This window comes from Rattus rattus, chromosome 7 (assembly GCF_011064425.1).
Source record: "Rattus rattus isolate New Zealand chromosome 7, Rrattus_CSIRO_v1, whole genome shotgun sequence".
NCBI classification, from domain to species: Eukaryota; Metazoa; Chordata; class Mammalia; order Rodentia; family Muridae; genus Rattus; species Rattus rattus.
In genome coordinates this window covers 100,836,280-100,856,189 of record NC_046160.1, presented here as the reverse complement: position 1 = coordinate 100,856,189, position 19,910 = coordinate 100,836,280, and the positions used below count along the sequence as shown (strand labels likewise).

The 19,910-nt window shown below is 47.4% G+C and overlaps 1 protein-coding gene across 2 annotated transcripts in view; it reads right to left on the bottom strand.

Annotated features, from left to right (window-relative positions):
- Nucleotides 1–1,043: 1,043 nt before the first annotated feature.
- Nucleotides 1,044–19,910, bottom strand: part of Lrrc74a (leucine rich repeat containing 74A) — a 30,119-nt gene continuing 11,252 nt past the window's right edge. Inside the window, exons 6-14 of one of the 2 annotated variants that reach the window (XM_032908788.1) lie at nt 18,450–18,499; nt 17,913–17,994; nt 14,208–14,293; nt 13,433–13,627; nt 8,957–9,052; nt 5,609–5,755; nt 2,877–2,984; nt 2,010–2,092; nt 1,044–1,212 (exon numbers count right to left, since the gene is read on the bottom strand). In XM_032908788.1, coding sequence (XP_032764679.1) covers nt 1,170–1,212; nt 2,010–2,092; nt 2,877–2,984; nt 5,609–5,755; nt 8,957–9,052; nt 13,433–13,627; nt 14,208–14,293; nt 17,913–17,994; nt 18,450–18,499 — 890 coding nt within the window. In that variant the 3' untranslated portion in view covers nt 1,044–1,169. Of the gene's footprint in view, nt 1,213–1,838; nt 1,852–2,009; nt 2,093–2,876; nt 2,985–5,608; nt 5,756–8,956; nt 9,053–13,432; nt 13,628–14,207; nt 14,294–17,912; nt 17,995–18,449; nt 18,500–19,910 lie in introns of those variants that run through there. The other variant, XM_032908789.1, reaches the window with a different exon arrangement.

Sequence of the window (19,910 nt, the reverse complement as noted above, 5' to 3'; positions counted from 1 at the left end):
TAGGCTCTTTTCCTTCTGCCTAACAATCCCACATTCCTGGTTAATCCTTGTAGCTATAAATGAGACCACCTAGATTGTGCCCCCTTGATGGTCACTAAACCCAGATGTAACTTTAATTTTTTTCAAAACCTATTTTTAATAATAATTCTTAAACAGTTTAATCTCCCTTCTAGCCCACCACCCACCAGAGTAACTAGGAAAGAAAGGATACAGGGGAAGTGGACCTGTTTAGAAAGGTTCTTTGAAGCAACTCCCATCTGTGTTGCCTAGAAACCGGCAGTTCAGTTCACAGGCGAGTAGTATCAGTTGGATCCACTTGCAAATACTTCTCGGATGCCAGCAGTCCAGTTCGGTAGAGTCGGGAAAGCAAACACGAATCAGTGGTGGTGGCACAACCTAGCAGAGATAGCCAGGCCTCGGGCTCAGCACCAGTCAGCAGGAAGGACCAGTGCCAACAGGAACACCAGGAAAAGTTCTTGGCTGTGCCTCTCTCAGAGAAACGACAATCAGAGAAGACCAACAAGCAGTGCACAGCTAGATCTGTAAGCAATCCTAGCTCAGCCTCCACCACCAACCGTCAAGTTCCATTTACACTCTCTCCAAACATTACGTGTCCTCCATGGGTCTTGCCTCAGAACATGAGTCTGCCTCAGCCGACAAAACTCTGTCAATCAGCCCGAGTCCGTAGAAGTGGCAAGAAACTGCAGCACATCACCAGAAGTTTTTTGTCAAGTTTTTTTCCTACGGAGTCTCGACAAATGCAGTTCAATTACACAAAGCAAGGCAGACCAATACCTCTGTGTCCTTTCACGTGCTTGCTTTAGCAGAACATCCTCTCTCCTGTGTCTGCTTCAGCGAAATGTGCCTTCGCGAGTCTGCCTTAGCCTTTCCCACCTGTGTCAGCTTCAGTGAAACGTTCCTTCACGTGTTTGCCCCGGCAAAACACCATCCAACACAACTGACTTTCCAAAGGCCCCTTAAGTTTCCACGTCACTCGGAGTGTCCCCCCACTGAAGAGAACAACTTTGGCGGCACCAAGATGTCCAGAATCAAGCCAGATTTTATTTGCTCACACTTAGCTCTGGTCATGGCATCTTTCCATCTGGCCTTTGGTTTAGTCTCCTCATAGCCACACGACTTGCCAGGACTTCTTTTATTGGCACTTCTCTTCAGGGCTGACCAGCTGCTGTGACTTTCAGGCTTTTAAAACCACTTTGAAAGGTAAGAAAATACAATGAGTGCTGGGCTGGGGAGACGATGAGGTGTCTGCAGTGCAAGCATGAGGACCTGAGTTCGGATCCCTGATATCCACAGAGAAGCCAGTGTGCATTCGTGCTAGAGCTAGGATGGGAAGCCTGTCTAGCCAGTTGGTGAGCACCATACACACACACACACACACACACACACACACATAGCAACACACACACACACACACAGCAACACACACACACATAGCAACACACACAGACACAGACACAAGCACAGACACAGACACAGACACAGACACAGACACACAGACCCCTAAAGGCCAGGGAGACGGCTCAGCAGCCAACTGCTGTAACTGGGAGCCAGATAACCTGGATTTGATCCCCAGAATCCATATCACGGGAGCGATGACCCCCACAAGTTGTATTCAACCTCTCTAATGGAAATGTGGCACGTGTATCTACCCATCTTACCAGACCCTAGCAGAAGCAGTGCCACATGATGGCCCCTTCTGGCCCCTGTACACCTCCCCTAGTAGTTTCTGTTCTCACCTTGGAGTCCTGAGCATTGTCCCTTTGTCGTGTGGGCTGGAGTTTCTTGGGCATGGGTCCCAGTGTCTTGCTCAAGTCTTTCTACATAAGTGAACTAAGGATAAGAGGGAAGGTGAACTCTGGGGCCTAGTGGGGGCACCTGGGACGAGGCATCTGATATATTGTAGGTAGTGTCCTGTATCTCACGGAACACAGATGGGGTGCTCCAGGGCACGTCGGCAAGCAGGGGAAAGGACTGAGGGCCATGCTCACCTGAAGTTCACCATACCATTCTTTTCTTCCAGCTTCTTTATCAGCTCCCTCGCCTGGTACCGGTTGATGGGAATATTGGTTTGCTGAGAGAGTGGATATAATGAGTTTTGGAGGCCTTTGCTCCTTCACACCCAGAGACCCACACAATGCCTCGCTCCTCTTGGGACCACTGGTAGCGGGCGGAGGGCTCAGAGGTGGCTACGCTTACCACAGGGAGTTACTGGAGGCAGTCACTTTGTATGGCATTACCCTGCCTCCAGAGGACCTCAGCTTCTGGGGACGGAGAAGGGGCTAAGGAGCAGATGTGCTGAGTGGCCTGCTGAGGTGGACTGGAACTGTACTCTTCACCATGTGGAGGACATTTTGGCTCCTAGCTACCTAGCCCTCTTGCTCTATGGGCCTAGAAACTAAGCATTCGTCTCTGCTCAGGTCCCTAGATGGTTCTCCTAGGCCCGAGGCTTTCCCAGGGTGCTGTCACCGTGATTCCTTCATGAATACATTTCAGGAGACCTCCAGTAGTCCCATTCTATTCACTGTATTGGTAAGAGAGAATGTGGAGGATTAGGTAGGCTGGTGGGGCTAATGGCAGAATGTGGGAGCTACGGGAGTCTTTTCTCCCAATCTCTCTTTCTCTTCCTAGGAGCCAGATGCAACGGGGAGAGGCCTCTGAGATGTACGTGTGCATCTGTGGTGAGGAGCAGCATTGGGTCACATGACAGAGATCTGAGCAGGGAGTTAAGGGGGTTGTTGAGTTTCCCTCTGAGTTTAGGTGAACGAGGGCTGTGAGAGCACTGTGAAATAATGCAAGCACACGCCTGCTTGTCCATCGTCCACCTCACACTACCCAGAGTCTGGCAATCAGCATACCTGGATTATGGCTTTCCGGAAGTCTCCCACAGGCATGGTCATTAATCCAGAAGGATTCAAGCTCTTGAAGAACTCCACTAATGGGATCTTGTTTTGGTCTGTATAGTTCTGAGGGAAGTGGGAGACATGAGGAGTAAACACCAGGTTTTATTACAGTGATCACACCTCCCCGCTTGTTCCCCAAAGGTTGACCCAAACTTCTGAGCCCAGAAATGCCTGGAGAATGGGAGAAGGCAACTCCTGCTTGAGGCATCTGCGTTAGCCACTGCTTTAGGCAAGTACCAAGTGCAGGCAGTGGAGTGATGCTGGTTCCTGGGAACCAGCAACCTCACCCCATTCCAACCAAGCCTCTACTCATTCTGTTCACTCCCTGACTTCATAGAGGGACACCAACCAAAGCTGCTAGGCTGCCCCTGTATCCCAGGAGTGTGGGTGGTGACCAGAGCTAAGTCTGTGATTCGGCCTTGAAACGGTCTCTGTTAATAACTCCCGCAGTTGGTACTCTGTGGATGGGGGGTGGGGCTTCTTTCAGCCGGAAAGATCACATGACTAAACCACGGTCCTGCAGCGTGATTGCTTAGATGGGCTCTAGGCACGCTCCTAGGGTTTTCAGTTTCCCACCAATGTTCACAGGGAGAAGTGCTTTGCTTGGAAACTTTAACAGTAGTATTTTCATTTACATCCTTCGGTGTCACTACCCATTGTCCGAAAGGTCAGGTCCTGGTGGATGCTCATCCCTTCAGTGGCTAAACGGTTCCGGTGGGTGGCTCCCTATGCCAGATGGAATCAAACCGCTAGCTCGAGGATACCACATCTGGCCCAGGCTTTCTGGCCAGCTTTGCCTTTCAGGCTTCATTACGAGTCTGGAGTCCCAGGGTTCCTCAGCTGGACTCACATGGTTTGCTCCCCTCCCCCAACCCAGTTTCCCTGAAAGCAGCCTACACTCATCCCTGCTCTGATGGCAGAAATCATCTTTCTAGAACCATCTTCGATGCTCACTCTAATGCTTCCGATTCTTCTGGGGCCTTCCCCAAGCCTCACCTCTGTCAGGAAATCTTCCTTTTCTCTTTGCCCATCCCGTGGCGTCTATAATTCGGATTCTGATGAAACTTGTGGCCACTGTTGATTATGTAATACTTCTCCTGTGACATTATCTTTTGGTCATTACTGAATCTGTCCCATCTTTCCACCCACATGGTTGCCTCTTCTCAACTAGAGTTTACACTGACATCTTACTTGCTTTCTACCTGAAGATTCACTCTTTCTTCCTTCCTTCCTTCCTTCCTTCCTTCCTTCCTTCCTTCCTTTCTTTCTTTCTTTCTTTCTTTCTTTCTTTCTTTCTTTCTTTCTTTCTTTCTTTCTTTCTTTCTTTTTCTTCTCTTTGCAATGTTAGGGTTTGAACCTGGGACTTCACAGACGTTAAACAAACTCATCACCACCGAGCTCTGCACCTAGATGGCCCCCTTTCTACTTAGCATTTTGAGACTGGGTCTCATTAAGTTGTCCAGGCTGGCCTCGAGCCCACTCTGAAGTCCAGACAGGTATCCTGAGTACCGTGACTGCAGAACTGAGCCACCACGCGAGGTCTGCCAGTCTGGCCGAGTCTTCAGCTGCTGCCTGCCCATGTCACTCGTCACTAGCTCTGTAGTCTTTAAAGCAAGGGGTGGGGTTCTCAGTCTGCACCCAGCTTCCAGTTACTGCTAGTTCCCATGGAGTCCTCTCCTTCCTGAACTAACCCCATGCCTTTCATCCTGTAGAAGCTTGCATGGAATAGTTTTCACGCATGACCTTTTTAGATTTAGTTTTGGAAACTGAGGCACAGAGCAGACCAACCAGAGGCCAGAGGCAGCCTGGGTGGGACGTTCCCACAGGGACTGCATTTGCACAGCACTCCCAAGTGGCAGCCAGTGGAGGCACAGCCACATCTGAGAAAGCCCTTACGCAGATTACAATGCTACTTTTGGTTTCAACATTCACTAGGTTCCTAAAACTTCATGATTATTCCTATTTGCTGTAATTTTTCTGGGCACAGTCTAAGAAAGGAGTCAAGCCAGGTGTGTTTTAAGAAAGGACCCTGTTAAGCATGGACTGATTCAGCATCCAGACTCAGAAAGAAGCTGCAAGCAGTAGGCATTTGTTAGATCCCGGCGTTACCTATTAAGTAATTTGGTCTTTCACAGACACCCTTCTACTCTGTTTCCATTTTACAGGTGTAAATACCGAGGCACAGAAGGCCTTGGTAACTGCCTTTGTTGGCACATTAGTAAAACGCAGACCTTAAGTAGTGGACTCCATCCTGTGCTTCCATTCCCTACTTCCACCAGATCTCAGCACTTGCCTCTACTGGGGTGAAAAGCAGTATCCAGGGACCCAATATGTTGGGAAATATTTCAGGTCTTCATGTCAAAGAACCTTATTAGAATACATAGAGCCAGGCAGTGGTGGTGCACACCTTTAATCCCCGCACTGGGAGGCAGAGTCAGGTGGATCTCTTTGAGTTCAAGGCCAACCTGATCTACAGAATAAGTACCAGGACAGCCAGGGCTACATAGAGAAACCCTGTCTCAAAAACAAAACAAAACCAAACCATAAAAAGCAAGCAAGCAAGCAAGCAAGAGAGGCTCACATAGACACTCAGAGAGAGCTAGTGCTGGATGGATGATTTTGGGTCACGTGGCAGCTTCCTCCAGGGCTTTCTGAGGCTCTAAGGGGGGAGGGGAGGCAGGGCTCACCTGGATCAGCTTTATGGGGTTGGTCTCCAGGGAGACGTTTTTCTTGGTGGAGAGACCCTGCAATCCCTTGTATACCACATCTAACTGAGGGTGAATGGCACAGACTCCATCCAAGACTTTGACGAACTGCTCTGAAACCAGTACGTTCTGCAGCAGGAAGAAAAGAGCCACAATGGGGGTGCTGTCATCAAGCCATTTGCCTGATGACCAGAGTCCCTGTCCCTCCCTGCCAACCCAAGTTCAGGCACTTTGGTCCTCTCTGGTTTGTTCTGCTTCTGAACTGGCGTGGCTGGTGTTTTCTACCTCATGACCGATTCATAAAAGTCACTCATGGTAATCTTCCTGTCTTCACACCCCAAGTGCTGAAATTCCAGGCATGTGTCGTTACGACCAGTTTTATGGGGGTGCTAGGCCCAGAATCCAAGGCTTCGTGTATGTAAGACAAGCAGTCTACCAAACTTAGCTACATCTTCAGCACTGATCTGGTGTTATGTATCTTGTGACTTGACTTGTAGGTTTCACAGGTTAAAAAAAAAATATATATATATATGTGTGTGTAATATTTATTTTTATTATATTAAATACAAATATGTATAAAATATTTAAATATAAATGTATACACACACACACACATGCAGTCAACTCAGCTTTCTCTGAGATGGTAACTGTAAGTGCCCACATTTGATGGATGTCGTCACTCAGAGCTGGTACCCAGGATCCCTGATGCTGGCCATCCAGCTATGGCCCACAGTGAACAAGAAACTACCCTTTTGGAAGAAGTCAGAGGACCTGGAGAATGCGTGCGCTTTGGAAGAGCGATCCAGCGTGCTCTCTATCTGCTATGACCCTCGGTTTATTCAGAGATGATTCTGAATCCCTCTTGCCCTTCCAAAGGACTGAACTTATGTTTAAGGGCTGAAGGTTTTGCAGACCCTGGTCCCAGGAGCATCTACATAGCTGGGATTCCATTTAGAATTATAGGACCATTGTTGACAAGAGCTTAGGACCTTCGTGCCCAGGGTGGCAGTGTGAGGAGTAGTGGGACCTTTCAGGGGGGAGCCAAGTGGAAGGAGACTGGGACACGGGGGTTGCCATCCTCATAGGAACAGGCATCGTACTCAGGGGACCTGTTAGTTCAAGGGTTGTCAGGCCAGGTGGTAGTGGCACATACCTTTAATCCCAGCTATTGGGAGGCAGAGGCAGGCAGAAGCAGGCAGATCTCTGAGTTTGAGGCCCATCTTGTCTACAGAGCAAGTTCCAAGATACCCAGTTCTATACAGAGAAACCCTGTCTCAACACACACACACGCGCGCGCGCGCACACACACACACATCAAAAACCAAAACAAACTAAAAGTAAAATTAAAAAGCACATAACACCAAGTCTTGGCTTCCTGCCTCTCCATGCAGCATCCCTTCCTTCCCATATGCAAGACCATTATGATGTCATCTGCCGTAGGGTAAGGTGATCAAGAGGGCCCTCACCAGAGCTGCTGCCATGCTACTGGGTCATTCAGCCTTCGGCAATGTGAACTAAACAGGAATCCTTTCTTTATAAAATACTGGTTCCAAACATTTCATCACAGCATGAGAAAAGACACTAACTGGCTAACTCAGTCTACTGGCTGTGGCAGGCTTGTTTAACAGCAGTTAAGCCGTGGCTCATAGACCCGTGTATCATCTAAGGTGCCGTCTAAGCCCTAAGAAATGCATTTCTACAGTTCTCTCAAGTGTACCAAGCCTGGGTTCATGCTTCCTACCTGCCCAGGTCAGGTGGGCAAATGACTATGAAATCTGATTGTGGCTGGGATGCTGGGGCAGTGTGGGTGGGGGCCAAGGGTTTTGTATCCTGGTGTAGTTATAGCTATAGTATGAGTGTGGGTTTCTGAGGAGAAAGACTGGGGAGTAGGAGGAGCAGGGAGAGTTGGGTGAGGGAGCAAGGGAACTGAAGAGTATCAGCGCCATCCAGAGGAGAGGCATTTAACTTCGGATATTCAAAGCGTCATGACTCAGATCACAGAAAGCATCAGGGTAATCTTACAAAACACCATTGAGAAACTTTAGGGAAGGAAAGGGATTCTCACATCACTACCTTCACTAGAGGAGGCGGCAGGGCCCTGGCTTACACCTAGGTGTTTCTAGTTTGCTAATGGGTCCTGGGCAAATGACCTAATGGCTCTGCTTCTGATTTCCTTGTAGGTAAAGTGGCAAACTCAGGAAAGTATGTGCTACTGACTGAGTTTGTGCTCTTGTCCTCATGATGGTAAGTTTTATTTATTTTTTTTTAAAAGATTTTATTTATTATATATAAGTATACTGTAGCTGTCTTCAGACATATCAGAAGAGGGCTTCAGATCTCATTACAGATGGTTGTGAGCCACCATGTGGTTGCTGGGATTTGAACTCAGGACCTCTGGAAGAGCAGTCAGTGCTCTCAACCGCTGAGCCATATGATGGTAAGTTTTAAATGTCAACCTGCCACCACCTGAGAATCTGAAGGAGGGATTATTGGCTTGTTCAGGTTGGCTTGTAGGCATGGCTTAATTGATGTGGAGAGACCAGACCGTTCCTTGATTTGGGAGTCTTGGCTATGTAAGAGGAGAGAGGGCCAGCCAAGCACCAAACATGCCCTCGGTCATTCCTCTCTGCTCTTGACTGTGGGTGTGATGTGACCAACTGCTCCTGCTGGTGTGACTTCTCTGCTACACTGAACTGTGACCTGGAACAAACCTTTCTCTCCTCGCTTTTTGTCAGAGTAGTACATCCATCACAGCAACAGCAGCCAATAGAACACACCCAAGGGGACTTGAAGTCCTTTTTGTTTTGTTTTTGAGACTGGGTCTCACTTGTCTGTCCTAGATCTCACTCTGTAGACCAAGCTGGCCTTGAACTCACAGAGATCCACCTGCCTCTTCCCCCAAAGGATTAGAGGCATGCACCACTATGCTAAGCAGGTTCGAAGTCTTAGCCCTCATCTGGAAATTGGCTCTTTGCTAGAGATAATCAAACCATTGGGGCGAAATGATGTCATCTGGACAAAATGACATCATTGATTGGAATTTCATTGTTGGGGTGAATGATGTCATTAGGGTGGGTCCTGACCTAATATGACAAAATCCTTACAAAAAAAGATAAAGGGTTTTTGTTGAGACTCAGTCCATTTATTACTGATTTGGGCAGTGTACACATTCTGTTCTGCAGTCACCCACCTCTCTTTTTTGTTTTTTCTCACTGACACCCTTGGGTGCTTATATCTTGGGAAGGACACAACTGGTGGCACTGGTAGTACTGGCGACAGAATGGTAACTAGCCTGTGCCGGGTGCAAGTGACTGGGATTTGATCACTTACAGAAATGTCAAGGTCTTCCATCCTGGATTTGGGGTTCCTCTTGATCGCCAAGATAAGGGAATATGCCCCCTCCAAGCTCACAGGGTTCAGGAAAAGCTGCGGGAGAAGAGCACAGCAGGAGGAGGAGGCTGAGGTGGGGGCAGGAGAGGCTGTGTTAGCTTACAACTTCACGTTCTCTATCAAATCACAACCTCTATCTTCCTTGTAGACTCCTCCATCTACCCTGGTCATCTTTCTGACCATGCCCTACCATCTTTCCAACCAATACTCAGTACTCATTTATCTATTCATTTACATGTAATCTATAAATCCATTCCCCTCTCCATCTATCATCCACCCCATTCATCTACTCATCGGTCTACCTCACCTTCCATCCATCTATCCCTGTACCCACTAATTAGTCTCTCACTATCTATCCACTCACTCACCCACCACTCATCAGCCGGTCTCTCATCATTCATCCCTGAAGTGGAGATTTCTGGATTTTTTTGAAAGTTAGTTATATGAAATGACTGGCAGATAGCAAAAAGGATGTTTTACAAAGGAGACATGAAACGATGTTTTTCGGAAGCAGACACAGGCAAAAGGATGTTTTGCTACAGCAAGCACGTGAAAGGAAGAGTAATGTTTAGAGAGAATATAAATATGACCCCACAGACAGTAGGAGCTCCAGCATTGATTTGCCTTGCTCTGTCTGCCTCACACTAATCTCTGCTGAGGACATGCATGTATTGGTTTGCCTTATATTGTGTCCTGAGCTTCTTTTGTGGTGACTTCATAGAGAGAAACTCATTAAAGAACTCGTGAGATTTCTGTGGCTTCTTGCCGCTTCCTCAGACTTAGGCCAATTTGTGAGCCTCACGGTTTCTTCTGGATTAAACTGTCCTTGCTGATTCATGTGTGGTGTCTGCTGAGTAGACTGAACTGTAGCTGCTGATTCATGTTTGGTATTTGCTAGTTGACTGGACTGAGAACAATGAAGGTTGGAATCGCCCCAAAGAACTATTTCTAAACAGGTCCACTTCTCCCATATCCTAATACCCTTTCTTTTCCACTACCTCTGGTAGGTGGTGGGCTAGAGGGGAGGTTGAACCCTTATTAAAATAGGTTGTGAAAAATGTATGCCTACATATCCATTCATCCATCCATCATCCATCCATTCATCTACCAATCCATCCATGCATTCATGCATCTAATCCATCCACCAATTCATCTATCCAACCTATCCATCCATCCGTCCATCTGCCCATCCATCCATCCATCCATCCATCCATCCATCCATCCGTCCATCCATGCATCCACCTGTCCATCTGTCTGTCCATCTGTCCATCCATCTATCCATTCGTCCATCTGTCCATCCATCTGTCCATCCATCCATCCATTCGTCCATCCTTCCATACATCCATACATCATGCATCCATGTACCCACATATCCATCCATCCATCCATCCATCCATCCATCCATCCATCCATCTATCCAACCATCCATCCATCCATGTTCATCCATCCACCCACCTACCCATCTATCTACCCATGCATCCATGCATCCATTCATCTTACCTTACTATTCATCCATCCACCAACTTACTCATCAATCCATCTCACCCACCACCCACCCACCCCATTTATCCTCTAACAAACACTGAGACCTGCTGTGTATTGGCCAGTGAGCTAAGTCCAGGCAGATATGACAAGGGTCTGTCCTCAGATAATGTCACTCTAGTTAGAGGAGATTTGACGTCATTTACATCAAATATAGGATGACAGCAGTGACAAAGGGGCATTACTGTAGGAACCAAGAAAGGAAGGTCCAGCACAAGTAGGGGACCCTTGAGGGAAGTCTTGCTGGGCTGTGGGGGAGGATTAATCATATCTGAAGGGGGAGCAGGAGCAGAGCTGGGAAAAGACTCATCAAAGAAGAAAAAAGCAGAAGAGGATGAAGGTGGGAACAGCATGGGGGGTGTGTGATAGCATACGCTCTGTAAGCAGAATCAGAGGAGGCCCCCGAGCCAGGAAAGGTCATAACATGGCAGACCTTGTGGGCATGGATGGAAGTTAGGGAGAGGGAGCGAGTACCAGCCGGCCTTGACTCACTGACTCTTTATACATCACCACAGAGGAACTGTTTCAAGGGCCCAACCTAATAACTCACCCCAGGCATTCAAGGGGGGAGCCCAGTGCACAGCAGCAGCATATGAATGGTGGCTGTTGCTACCGAAGGTCGGATGGTTGTATTAGGCAGGAAGCCACGTCCCAGTGAGCATTTACGGCAGGCCAGTTTCCCAGGCTCTGATGTTCTCCAACGAGGAAAACCCTGTGCTCCTGCAGCTTGGTGTGTGGCTTCTGTGGGGTTCATTTCCCAGGGAAATTTCTTAATTTCCAAAGACTGAGGGTTGAGGGGAATGGATGTGGGCAACAAACAGTAGGTATTTCCTGTGGGAATTTTCTACGTTTTTTTCTTTCATTTAAAACATTAAAATATTTGTGTGTGTGTGTGTGTGTGTGTTTTTACGTGTGTATGTATGTGTGTATGTATGTGTGTGTGTTTTTACGTGTGTATGTATGTATGTGTGTATGTGTGTGTGTGTTTGTGTATATATGTGTATGTATGTATCTCTGTGCATGTATGTGTGTATTTGTGTATATGTGTTTGCATGTATATTTATGTATATGTATATTCATGCATGCATGTGTTTGTGTGTATTGTATGTAATGCACGTGCGTTTATGTGTGTTTGTATGTATATGTGTGTGTATGTTAGTGTATATATGTGTGTTTGTGCGTGCATGTATGTGTGTGTGTAGTTGAGTATGTATGTGTGTATTTGAGTATGTTTGTGTGTATGTATGTAATGCATGTGTGTGTTTGTGTGTGCTTGTGTGTATATGTGTGTATATGTTAGTGTATATATGTGTGTTTGTGCATGTATGTATGATGGATATAGGTGTCTGTATGTGTCTCTGTGTGTGTGTACATGTGTACATGTATGTCATGCTGTGCATGCAGAGGTCGGAGGACAACTTGTAGGAGTTAGTTTTTCTCCTTCCAACTTGTGGTTCTAGGGATTGAACTCAGGTCGTTAGGCCTGGCAGTGAGTACCATTACCCACTGAGCCATCTTGCCAGCCTGACTTGGGATCATGTTTGTGCAACTGTTCTAGGTTTCACTGAACCTGGAGGCTGAGTTACTCATAGCCTGGATCCCCTCTCTGAACTGAGCAGTCCCCTTCCACTCCAGCTGGGACTTCTAGTTTTCATGGACCCTAGACATCCAGTTCAGTTCCATTGGCCATGTCCATACACGCTCTGCCAGGATCTGGCATCGTCTTGTCTCCTTATCAGCTCCTCAGCATCAGGGCTCACACTCGGTTTTCTCCTATCCTTCTGTCTCCATCAGTAAGGATCCCAACACCTGTCATGCCTCCATTGTCCCCTTGGGGGGTGGTGTTAGAACGGCCTTAGAAACCAGATACAAATGGCCACTCGTTCCACAGTTAAGTGGTCTGAGTGAGTCACTTAACCTCTGCTTTCCCATTTGGAAAGTGGATCTGGCAGAGATAATTGGCTACACTGGGTAATGGCTGATGAATTAGCACATCATCTGACGTAGGGTGTGCCTTGAAAGAGCCCAAAGAGAGGACCCAGGAACAGACGTCCTCTCTCATCTGTTGTCTATCCAAAAGCCTGTGTTGTAAACAGTTTCCACAAAGTAACCTAACTCATAACAAAATATCCATCCATCCATCCATCCATCCATCCATCCATCCATCCATCCATCTTACTACAGATTCTCTGTGCGTCTAGCACCACTCTGGGCATGAGGGGTGTATGCTCATCATGGCCAATGACCACCCAACATCCTTGTCCTTAGGAAGACGTCACATTCAAATGAGAGTGTAGTTAGGAATCGCAGTGGGTTCTGCAGGGAGGGGAGTAGAGTGCTGGTAGCAGTGCCCTCATTCAGGGGGTTGCAGGCTGTCACGGACCATGTATGACATGCTCTTCCACAGAGCAGGCACAAAAGCAGGTGCTGAGGAGGAGCCAGGGAGAGCAAAGAAGAACAGGGGTGAGCTGAGGCTGCAGAGGACTAGACCGTAGTGCAAGAAACCACTGGGATCTAGGATTAGTATCCCCAAAGCATACTAGACAACCCCAAGAGAGACCTGGATGGCATGAGGGAAGACATGTTTGGAAGCACTTGTGTCACCAAAACGCTGAGGCAGCCCTGAGTCTATAGTGCAAGCATGAACGTGTGTGCACACAGAAGTCCTGGGTGGCTGATGATTCTACCCAGCAGCATCCAGCCCAGTTCTATCACCCTGTTTCCCCTCAACACAGATGGACAGATGGATCACATACATACAGATACACATACACATTCATGGGCACACAAATATATATATTCTATGGGATGCACAGGCAGATGTATATGACATACAGACACAGACATAGGACGGCGCCAGCTCGGTGAACCTACCTTCAGCACTTGGAGACACTCATTATTTTCTAGGCCCTTGCTGATCCTGGAGGCCCCCTCATTGGTGATGCCGTTTCTACTGACATCCACGTAGACCAGACAGCTGTTGAGCTTGAGGGTATCTCCCAGGGCCAAGGCACCATCATTCCCAAAGCCATTCATGGATACGTCCAGTTTCTTCAGGGTCACGTTAGTCTCCAGGGGAGGGGAGCAACAGTAGCATCAAGATGGAGTGAGACTTACCTAGGAAAATACCCGGACTACCAGCCCAGCCCCAACCTTCACCCCCATCCTATTGGATCTAAACCCTAACCCTCATCTCCATCCCTACCATAACCCCACCCTTATCATCACCCTCCACAACTCTTACCTTAACCCAGCCCAGCCCAGCCTAACCTTCACTCTTACCTTCGCCCTCCTCCTCCTCCTCCTCCTCTTCCTCCTCCTCTAACCCACAGCTCAGTGAATTTCTACGGAGACAGATCTGTGAGGTCATTATTGTCCTCTCCAGCCAGGGCTCATTCTCAAGTTCTCTTGAGATTCATTTCCTTTGGAATCTCATCTCCCTGCTCTTTAGCTAAACTGTCCTCTAAGATAGTCCCTAATGGCGGCACTCAGTCCTCAGTAGGGAGGATCTACGAAATAGCAGTGCACATCTGGGAATCATGGAAGGAAGTCCAACAACTCAAAAGCCCCTTGCTGGGTGCTCTGTAGACCTGAATCCATGGTGATCACAAGAAAGCCACTTTTTAGCATGCCTCTCAGTGTGTCTTACCCGGAGACCATTACACAGGGCCACAGCTCCACGAACATTGAAATGATTCCAGCTCAGGTTCAGTGACTGGAGCCCTACGTTGAGGGCTGGGAAGGACAGTGAGTCAGATCAGCATCCCCACCTCCCTGAGACCCAGCCTCAGACCCACAGCCTTGGAGATGGGTGTGCACGCTAGAACCCCCCCTCAGCTGACAGCTTAAGAAAAATTTATTTTTTTAGAGCGCTTACCTAGGAAGGCGCAAAGGCCCTCAGTTCGGTCCCCAGCTCCGAAAAAAAAAAAAAAAAAAAAAAAAAAACAAAAAACAGAGTCTCACTATGTAGCCCTGGCTGGCCTGGAACTCACAGAGGTCCATCTGTGCCTTCCAAGTGCTGGAATTAAAGTCAGACGCCACCACCACGCGTGGCCAAGTGATAAGTTTCAGTTAGTTACTTAGGTACACGACTGAATGACGATCTCTAATTGCGGGAAAGATGCCATGGTGCGTGGTGTGATCTACCTGGTAAATACTAAGTGAGCGCGGATGGTCTCCCATGAAGAGGTGTGTACTCTGAGATGCTACCTAAGAGAACAACACAGAATGTGGCAGGACTCAGTTCTTACCCTGATGTCACAAACGCAGTGAAGTGTCCTAAGTGTCCATCTGCTTGCCCGGCATGCACGAGGCCTTGGGTTTGATCCTCAGTGCCACATAAACTGGGCATGGTGGTGAATGGTTGTAATTTTAGCCCTTAGGAGGCAGAGTCAGGAGAATCAGGAATGCAAGTTTATCCTCAGATGTATGACAAGTTTGTTTCAGAGAATGAGAGAGAGAGAGAGAGAGAGAGAGAGAGAGAGAGAGAGAGAGAGAGAAGAGAAGCAGTCAGGCAGACAGACAGACAGACAGACAGACAGACAGACTTGTGTACGCAGTTATCTAAAGATGGATAGGAGTTGGAGGTTTGTACAGCGAACACACTTTGTAAACTTATTTGTGTTTTAGAAAGAGTCTCAGCATATAGCGATTGCTGGCCTAATGCTGGCTATGTCATTGTGATGGTCTTCTTGCCTCCTCCCCCTGAGTTTTGGGAATACAGATGTGCACCACCTTGCCCAGTTCACACAGGAAATGGTTGTAAGCCACCATGTGAATTCAGGGATTTCAGTTTGGGTCTTCAACAAAAGCAAGTGTTTTTAACCACTGAGCCTGCTCTCCAGCCCCAACTGCATTTTCTAGTCTTCCAAGTAAGTGGGACTATAGGCCCATACCTCCATACCTAGAGATCTAAAAAAAAAAAAATCAGGACTTTTTTTTTTTTTTTTTTGACAGACTCTGTAACCTCTAAACTGGTTTGGAACTCACTGGTTAGATCAAGCCTTAGCCCCTCGAGTCTTCTCCTCTTGGATCTTGCCACTGCCCTGTGCTAGTCATGGTAGTGCATGCCTTTTAAACTCCTGAACTCGAGAGGTGGAAGCAGGGAGATTAGGAGTTGGAGGGGAAATCTTGTCTCAACAGACAAATGACAGCACTCCAAATTAAAACGACAGAGCTGGCACCACAGCTCCCAGTACTTGAGAGGCAGAGGTAGAGACATGCCGGTCTCTATAAGTTCGAGGACAGCCTGTCTACAGAGCAAGTTTCAGGACAGCCAGGGCTACACAGAGAGACACTATCTCTCAAAAAAGCAAAATCAAATCAAAGTATTTACCAAAAAAAAATATTTTATCATGGGCTGGAGAGATGGCTCAGCGGTTAAGAGCACTGACTGCTCTTCCAGAGGTCCTGAGCTCAATTCCCAGCAACCACATGGTGGCTCACAACCATCTGTAATGGGATCTGATGCCCTCTTCTGGTGCGTCTGAAGAGAGCTACAGTGTACTCATATATAATAAATAAATAAATCTTTAAAAAATTCTTTTATCACATGTATATTTTAAACATATTTCTATAAAACATGTGAATTATTTAGGCACAGTTCATGTTACCAGTGTGAAATGTAGTAACCCCAATCTACCCAATGGCAGCTGGCAGCTTTTTTCTTTTTAGAGGCCTTTTTATTTTTTTATGAATATAATTTAAAAATTTTTATTACCATTCATTTTTGTTTTATTTGTGAATGTTTTTTTGTGTGTGTGTGTGTGTGTGTGTGTGTGTGTGTGTGTGTGTGTGTACCACACGCATGCTTGGTGACTGTAGAGGTCAGGAGAGAGCATCAGATGTCCCAGAACTGGAGTTACAGTTGTGAACCACCTTGTGGGGGCTGGGAATCCAATTCTGCAAGAGCAACAAGTGCTTTTAACTGCTGAGTCTTCTCTCCAGCCCTAAGATTTATTCTATCCTATTCGTGTGTGTGTGTGTGTGTGTGTGTGTGTGTGTGTGTGTGTGTGTGTGTGTGTGTGTGCTGTGTGTGTGTGGCTGATCAAGGAGGCCAGAAGAGAGTGTTGATCCTCAGAAGTTGGCGTCACAGGGGGTTACTTGTGACTCTGGTCCTCAAGCACTCAGCTGCTGAACCATCTCTCCAGCCCTCATGCAAACCGCTCTCTGTGCGACCTGCTAACCCCTGGCAAGTTTTGCGTCTCACATCCGGATGGTTGCTTGGCTTTATTACTTTGAGCATGACTTGTACCTCCTTTATGATTGGGACATTCAGGACACATACACCTAGGGCCCAAACACTTGGAAGGCGGGAGGACCTTAAGTGCAAGGTTAGCCTGGGTTCCAGTAGCAGTGAGACACAGTTTCAAAACCAAAAAACCCAAAACCCAAAACCAAAACCCCTCCCCCAAAAACCAAAACACAAAAACAAACCAACACATGAAGAAACAAAACCTCAACACCAGCAGCAGCCACAAAAACCAAACCAAAAACAGAACCAACAAAACAAACCCCACAGAGGAAACATTCAAGGCTGAGTGAAAAACCAGGGGAAAGGAGCCACGGCAGCTGTGTGTAATGCCAGTCCCAGAGGATCCAACACTGTCACACAGGCATACACAAAGGCAAAACACCCATACATATAAAATACTAGTAAATAAATTAATTAAAGGAGAAATCCAGCCCTGTGTGGTCCCCTTCCCAGTCCCTCGGCCCAGCTCCTTCCTGTCTCCCTGACCAGTCTTCTTCCCTCCTCAGCCCAGCTCCTTCCTGTCTCCCTGACCAGTCTTCTTCCCTCCTCAGCCCAGCTCCTTCCTGTCTCCCTGACCAGTCTTCTTCCCTCCTCAGCCCAGCTCCTTCCTGTCTCCCTGACCAGTCTTCTTCCCTCCTCAGCCCCACTCCTACCTGTCTCACTGACCAGTCTTCTTCCCTCCTCAGCCCAGCTCCTTCCTGTCTCCCTGACCAGTCTTCTTCCCTCCTCAGCCCAGCTCCTTCCTGTCTCCCCTGACCAGTCTTCTCCCTCCCTCAGCCCAGCTCCTTCCTGTCTCCCCTGACCAGTCTTCTTCCCTCCTCAGCCCAGCTCCTTCCTGTCTCCCTGACCAGTCTTCTTCCCTCCTCAGCCCAGCTCCTTCCTGTCTCCCTGACCAGTCTTCTTCCCTCCTCAGCCCAGCTCCTTCCTGTCTCCCTGACCAGTCTTCTTCCCTCCTCAGCCCAGCTCCTTCCTGTCTCCCTGACCAGTCTTCTTCCCTCCTCAGCCCAGCTCCTTCCTGTCTCCCTGACCAGTCTTCTTCCCTCCTCAGCCCAGCTCCTTCCTGTCTCCCTGACCAGTCTTCTTCCCTCCACAGGGACATACCCAGCATCTGGCCCAGGTACTCCCCTGCAGTGTCAGAGAACTCGTTGTGGCTGAGATTCAGTGACCTGATTCGGTAATTGGACTGGAGGGGCAAATTGTAGAAAGACAGGTTAATTTCATCTACTTATTTATTTAACTTGAGACAGCGTATATCACTGTGTATGTAGTACAGGCTGGCTTTGAACTCGCCATCCTCTGCTTTCAGCCTCCTTAGTTCTGGGATTCCAAACACGGGCCATCATGTCCAAGCAAGAGGTTGACCTCAAGTCTTTCAGTCAAACCTTGGGGCAGAATTCTAGAACCTAAAACTGAGTGGGCTAGGGTTCTTAGCAACTGATTTCCTATACGGTTTTTTTTTAATTTTAACCGTTAATGGTTTCTGGGAGAATTATCGCTACCTAGAAAGCTCTATGACTTGCTGAAGCTTTTGCAGAGATCAAACACACATTAGTTTCCCCGACCAACATTAGTGACGTTTGTCCAGAGCATCCCCAGGTCACCCAGAGTTCCGAAGGGACATCCCCACTTGCTCCTTACCGACAAGGCTTGGCATAAAAGTAAGGCACATTCTTCCTTGAATTTGTTTCCTGTAGTGAGGGTGCTTCATTAGCAGTGAACTCCAGAGCACGCTCTCTTGTCCCCCATATCTGCCAGGCCCTTTCCCTTTGATGGAAAACACAGACACACAGACACACAGACACAGACACACACATACACTGAAGTACTTAAAACGAATAGGTAGACATGAGGAATGGGGGAGACTGTTGTTCATCTCCTTTCTCCTATCTGTCATCAAACACGAAGTCTTTAGTGTATTAAGAATGCCTAACATAGGGTTGGGGATTTAGCTCAGTGGTAGAGCGCTTGCCTAGCAGGCGCAAAGCCCTGGGTTCGGTCCCCAGCTCCAGGAAAGAAAAAAAAAAAAAAGAATGCCTAAAGTTTAGACTGGAGAGATGGCTCAGTGGTTAAGGGCGCTGGCTGTTCTTCCATAAGAGCCAGGTTGGTTTCCGAGCATGGCAGCTCATAGCCATCTGTAACCCTAGTTCCAGGGGCCTTTAATGCCCTCTTCTGACTTTCATGGAACCAGGCACACAAGTGGTGTACAGACATACACAGGCCCACACACAAAAGTTTAAAAAAAAATAAATGAAAACCTGAAAAACCTGAAGGCCTAACAATCATATAGGAGCCCCATCTGACAACTGACATTTCAGAGGAGAAGAAATACAGGAAGCAACAAACATCTGAAAAACATCAATGTGAACCACCAAGTGATCAGTGCCTCTCAATATCTGAGCTGGTGTTGTAAGGCGCTTTAGATTGTAATTCACTCAGTCCTCAGAAGCACTGTTTGCCCTGAAGTATGTAGCTGTTCATGGGTTATGCTGGGAAGAATGAGGTCGACTGAACGAAAGGGTAGATACCCGACTCGGACTTTAATGCCTACCCATTTGACTATGTGGTCCACAAATATCTTGGTTAATCCTCTTCTAGAAGAGTAGGGCGATAGTTCAGGCTAGAATTGTAGCCTGCTCTAGGCTTCTTAAGGAGACAAGCAGAAACTGAGCTTCACAAAGGTGGATACGTCATTCGTCACACCCTAGGGTGTCCATCCAGATATACCAGCATGTGCCCCAACAGATGCACATGCGAGAGAGTCCTTTGAAACATTAACAGAGAGCTTGAAAAGCGGACAGGAACTGATATTGTCCCTTCAGTACTGACATGCTAACAAGACATCCTGTCTCTCTACGACATGAAGTACCATTCAAAGAATGAGAGCAGACTATGTGTTCTGTCGCTGGGAAAATGCATTTAGACAGAAACAAGTGAAACTCAAAAGGAATACCGGACACACGATAGAATTTGTATTAAGAATAAGCATCTTATTTTTTTTCTGGATAATTTTAAGACATGGATGTTTCAAAATACTTCTCTGTATCTTAAAAGTTTTTTTTCATGTGTTCTGCTAATCTTTTTTCCCCCTCCATCTTTAAA